The sequence below is a fragment of the Bactrocera tryoni genome, chromosome 4 (assembly GCF_016617805.1).
Source record: "Bactrocera tryoni isolate S06 chromosome 4, CSIRO_BtryS06_freeze2, whole genome shotgun sequence".
Taxonomy (NCBI): Eukaryota; Metazoa; Arthropoda; class Insecta; order Diptera; family Tephritidae; genus Bactrocera; species Bactrocera tryoni.
Window position 1 is genome coordinate 60,240,600 of NC_052502.1, and position 6,115 is coordinate 60,246,714.

Here is a 6,115-nt window from a genome sequence, read left to right on the forward strand (position 1 = left end):
TTATTTGGGTGCCAGGTCGGAAAGGTATTGCCGGGAATGAACTGGCTGATGAGCTTGCCCGCTCTGCAGCATCCACCAACATGATAAGACTGGACTGTGAACGCAGGACTAAGGCTCTAGGATCCATGTTTCCAAATAGGGATCACATCGCCTCAATAGCAGTGCATTGGAATTCATCAATTTGTTGTGAGTTAAGAGAGGGCACAATAGACCCTAGGTCGCGGTGCAATCCTCATTTATTTATCTTATCTTATCTGGAATCTCTTACTCGGGGACCACTGAGATTGGCATGGCGAAAAGTGTCTCGTTAGCTAAAACAGCTGCTTCGGCTGGGAAATTAGGGCGGAGTTCCGCAATTCTTCCTGCCGGGATGAAGCGAGCGGTAGCTGCTGCGATCACCTTGCGGAGTAAGAATGGGAGTTATGATGCCTGTTTTAGTTCTTGCGGACCGTGGAGGTCTTCTGTCGGCCACTTGAGTGGAGTGGCGGCGCTGTACGTGAACTGGGTGCAGATTGCGCAGCGCACAAAGTGTAAATTAAACTGAAAATGTGAGACTAAAAAGCTTTCTATTTGTGAACATAGTAATAAAGGGGATGTTCGAGCAAGCAAATAACTGCAGCAATATTGCGACAGTGTTGTTTTTCTGCAGATACTCAGCTGATACTTATATTGCAAAATTTTTGCGTCGAATATGATGCCTTGCTATACTGCCGCAGTGATTGAGACTCGAACATCCCCAAACTTAAAAATACTGTTCTAGAAAGAAAAATCGGATTCAAAATTCACAAAATATTTATTACTATTAAACATATTATTACAGAAATATCCTCTACCATAACGGAGACACAGTAAGATAAAATCTTAATGGTCTTTTATAAAATATAACTTTAATTGAGATAAATAAATATAATATAAATATAGAAAGTATTGACTTCATTTTATCTACGATAACGATATCTTTTAAAATGAAACCAAAGTTGAAATATATTATTATGAAACTGACAACGGAATCCTCGTTTGTAGCTGAACTCCCATTCTCGATGTACTATCTTAAATGCTATGTCTTCATATGGTGGACCCGCATGAAAACGAAGTACGGCAAAATCGGAGTTTTCCTCACATTGTTTCTGAAAATAAACTTTAATTAATGACATCAAAAACAATAAATTATAGACTATATTTATGATATTTTTTATACTATGCTCGCCATAACGCTTGGTTGCGATATTTATAATATACGTACATATATTTGTTGTACGCAATATGAAAAGTTTATTCTGATTTCTTGAATTTGAATATAATCTTGCCCTGCCGACGTACAGTTTATGTATTTAGTTTATATTTTTGAGAAACTATTTTTAAAGTAATTTGCAGCATTACTCAAATGTAATGTGTGCAGGAGTTCAAGGATATGTATAAATTTATGTTATGTAGTTCTGATTTATTTTGAACATTCGTCGCCAAAGTCGGTCGCTTTAAATATGATATACATATATTCATATATGAGCGCAGAAACTGAAAATGTTGGGCATATGTAATATTATGTTTGTAATTTGAACTAGTGAATCATAAGCAATAAGACGCTCAATTTCGAATTTTTTGATAAAACGTTATTCTGCGTTTCAGGTGACGATATGTAATTTCATACATGTGATAATAACTACACAATAAACTATGAAACGAACTTTGTTTCACAAGACTGAATAATTATCTATTACTTATAGAAAAAAAATACAGCGTGACAAAAAAATTTAAAAAAAAAATAGACGAACTTTTGTTCATTATTAATATACTGTTCGTGGCTGATCCTAATGTATCCAAGAAGAACATATGATGCTAATGTAAAAAAAGTGGCAATAACAATATGATAATGGTTTATTACTGAATCTTAGACAATGAGTCATAATGGGGACATATATAAAAACAATTTGATTTTACTTTATGTACAAATTTAAAAAAAAAAACAGTGCTTACCAAAAAATATTGTGGAGTTACATTTTTATCAATTAAATCTGGATAAAAAATATTAAACTTATATCCTTGAACTATTTTGGGTGGAGGATTGTCCATATCATAATGTGTTTGATTATACTTATTCCATTCAAAACCAGTATGCACACGATTGAAGTAACGGGGTTTACGAGGTCTATACTTATCAGATGCCACTTGAACTACTTCTAAGGGCACTTCGACAGAGAACTCAGCCTCATCTTTTCCCATATCTTTTCGCATTGCTTTGCACATATTCCTTTCTTCAACAGTAAAGGACTCTTTGTGTGATTTATTGTTTAACGATTCAGTACGTAATAATTCTATTCCAAGATAGTTTTCTTCCTCTGTGACAATCGGTAAATTGTTATCGTCCTCAAGGCTTGATATATATTTTGGAGAATACCGACCGTCTTCGTAGAAATCAAAGAACGTTTGTAAAGTGTTTGTATCATTTTTCAGGTCGTTATCAACATTACAGCCTGTCTCAATAAAAGAAGCTACACACTCATTAATATTCGATGTTAACATAGCAACCGAATTGTCGTTTTCTTCCGATTTAGTTTTAAGAAGATTTAGTTTTTGTCGTAAATTTTCTTGATGTTTATCACGTAAACGAGCTCGAGCCATATGTGCTTTTAATTGAGAAAGTAGACTTTCCCAATAACTAATGTCTACACCGTCTGATCTAGATTTTATTTTATTTTCTATTTTGAATCGTAACTCATTTAATTGCTTTGCATTCTTTTTCCGAAAAATTTCAGCGACATCTTTAGCTACGCAGTCATGAATTCCTTCTCTACGCCCACATGTTCCGTTTTCAAGAGAATTGTTCGTATTCTTTCTTAGTCTAAACAATTCGTCTTCCACAATTACTGTCATATCATTCCAAAAATCTGTATTTTTGCCTTTATCTAGTTCCACATATATTTTAATGTCAATTAATAAATCTTCAAGATCTTTTAAGCTCAAGCCATTTAACAGAGCATACGGCTCGTGCATTTGTATTTCATTTGTATCTTCTGGTTTGAAACCTGACAAATATTGCGCTAACAAATCAATTGGCTTAGCCCGACCATCTTGTATTCTTATAACACTCCGCAGACGTGCTTGCTCTAAATGAAACTGATCTTCTTGCAACTCCCATTCCTGAAACTGTGCAGCTTCTTTAACCCGTTGCTGCAAAACAGATTGTTCTTCACGTACTTGCTTCTCTAGTTCGCGCTCTAACCTCCGTTTTTTTACTTTTTCAAGTTCAAGTTTGTTTTCCAGAAGCTTCTGGCGTGATAAAATATCAACAGTTTCTGTCGATACATTACGCAAACCATCTTTTTCTAATTTTTTCGTCCAAACGAATGTAGAAGTTAAGTTTGAATCTCCAAACGGATTGTCTTGATCAGTGTAATGCTGGTATTCAGTATCCCATCCCATCCTTTCACGGCGACGCATTTCCTTCGCTTCTCTTTCTTTTAAACGACGAACCCTTTTCTCTTCAGGAGTTTCCTTCGCTTTCATGTCATCTTTGAGACGCTTCTTCTCAAAACTATCTTTTAATCTACGCTTCTCTAAAGCCTTTATTAAATTCAATGAAGAACTCGACTCCATATCACACTAACGAGACGATTAGACCAACTAAATACAATTATAACGAAGTCACATCACGCACATCACTTTTATTTAAATATAAACGCAAAATTTATCGATATTTTCACCTTTTTCCCTGTCTCCGCTAGCAAAATTTGATATCTCGTTGATATTATCCAAGCCAAACAGTACAATAACTATCTCTGCTCCTATCTTTCAGCGATTATTCAGTTTACATCTTGAGATGAGAATCGAAGTAAATAGCATGCATTTATTGGTTTTATTGTGCAATTCTATAAGCAGTCTCTACTCACTATTTGAGACATTTTGAGGTAAACCAAGCTAATATTTAAAAAAATGAGATTTTCAATTAGAGAAAATTTTTATGACTGCAGATGATTTTGCAATTCACAATGTGGCAGACACGAAAATCTCTCAATTGAATACGAACAGGTCTAATCACCTCTTACATTTCATCCTTTAGAGACGTATTTACACGTGAATGAAAATAAATATGTCGATAACAAATATTAAATTTTCCATAACATAGTCAAAAAGAATAACTACCAATAAAAAATAAGGTAAAGGTTCAGGAGAGCGGCTTTTCCGAAAACGTGCACCAATTTTCACGGGAAATATCTTAAAATTCGTGTTTTTAATTCTAATTTACGAATATGGTAAAGGTTCAGGAGAGCGGCTTTTCTGAAAACGTGCACCAATTTTCACGGGAAATGTCTTAAAATACTCGTTTTTAGTTCTACTTTACGAATATGTTAGGCGCGTGCTTTTAAAAACAATATTTTCTTTGTTTTAATAGAAAAACATCGTATTTCCCGAAATCAAAATATCTCGTTCGGACTTTACACGCCTTTAGACGGTAAAAATATATTTTCTATCAATTATATACACGTAATTATTGATGTTCTTTAATTAATTAATTAGAGAAATGGTTTTTATTGTTATTTTTATAAAACTATGTAAAACTTCACAATCACTTCACTTCAACGAAAATGGCAAGGTTATGTTCGAAATTATGGCATCGCTGTTGTAAATTCGAATTTATTGATTCATGCACTGATCGTTTTCGAATTATCGATACTCTCGATATTTGAGTTTGAAAGAGAATTGGTAAAAATGAGAAATACAAAATAGAAAAATTTATAATTCATTATTATTGCAGAAAGAAGAAGAAGTTGGACACAGAAGATTTATGAAGGCCGGGGTGTTGGACCGACTAGGGTTATTTTTTTTCGAGCGCTCGAAATGAATGATGAATTATAAATTTTTCTATTATGTATAAAAATAATAGGTTATAGGTGCCGCAAACGCTTAGTTTACGAGATATTCGACCTTAAAGTTCAAAAATTCGCAAAATTCGAACATTTCAAGAAGCTATTTCACCACGTTAAACCCACTTTATTCACATTTTTCTCTTCAAATAAATTAAATTATACTATGATCTTTTAAATAAATCCACATTTTACTCTTTTAGCAGGTTTTTTATTTAAAAAATCTCTATTTTAAAAATTACATTTTACGCTCGTTTGAACCTCATTTGTTTACCAAAAATTACGAAGAAATGGAGCGCTGCCATGTGATGACAAGGCAATTCGCTGAAATTCCTCTTTTTCGCAAAAATTCCTCTATTCATGCATATGGATATTTTCTTTTTTAAATTTATTAGGCAAATAAGTAATATTATATACATATATCTGTCAGCGATTTCCATTTATTTTTTTATGATACATTGGTTTGTATTTTAGGTGACGATAAATACATATATTATTATATTTAAAATATGAGTTTGAGTGCATAATAACCAAAAATATAACTACTTTATATCCAAAACTCAAATTTTGTTTCAATATGAATGCATGATAACCGTAAATATAACCACTTTATATAAAATATAAATGGAAATCGCTGACAAAAATAATAATCAAAATTTATCAATTTTATATCGAAAACTTAAATTTTGTCTAAATATAAGTGCATAATAACCAAAGAATATAACCACTTTCACCACTGTTTGTCGTCGCGCAAGAATTTTTGCGCTCGAACGAATAGCGATGAAAAGCGAAATAGAACAAAAAAGCCGAATGCGTGTTATTTTGTTCACGTTATAAAAGCGAATGTAATTTAGAGGGGTAATGGGATGCCCAACTTATTCCAGTGTGAGAGCGCCTCAAAATAAGCGTTTTTTATAACATTTTCCATTATGGCCAGATCGAACAAAATAAGAATTTTTGGGCATTTTAAATTAAAACACTCAACATTTATTACGATTGCAGATTATTATATATTGTACTTTTAATATATCACGAAACTACTTAAATCCTTTTTTATGATTTTATGGTATATTAAAACAACTGACTTTTCACCTTTCAATACTTAATAAGGTGAATTAAGCCTGTTAGTTCTCAATTATCAAATGTTGTTAATCATTTGTAATTGAAAACTAATTCTATTATGCATCAAATTACAAAACGTTTCATGAAATATATTTCAATTTCGCATTTTCTTTGATTTTCATTGTTTTAAA

The 6,115-nt window shown here is 32.5% G+C and overlaps 1 protein-coding gene across 1 annotated transcript; it reads right to left on the reverse strand.

Moving 5' to 3' along the window:
- Positions 1-825: 825 nt before the first annotated feature.
- Positions 826-3,727, reverse strand: LOC120774987 (cactin). Its single transcript, XM_040104895.1, has 2 exons — positions 1,975-3,727; positions 826-1,127 (listed from the first exon to the last, which is right to left on the reverse strand). The coding sequence occupies exons 1-2, from the start codon at positions 3,592-3,594 to the stop codon at positions 939-941; spliced, it is 1,809 nt and encodes a 602-aa protein (XP_039960829.1). The 5' UTR covers positions 3,595-3,727; the 3' UTR covers positions 826-938.
- Positions 3,728-6,115: the final 2,388 nt, after the last annotated feature.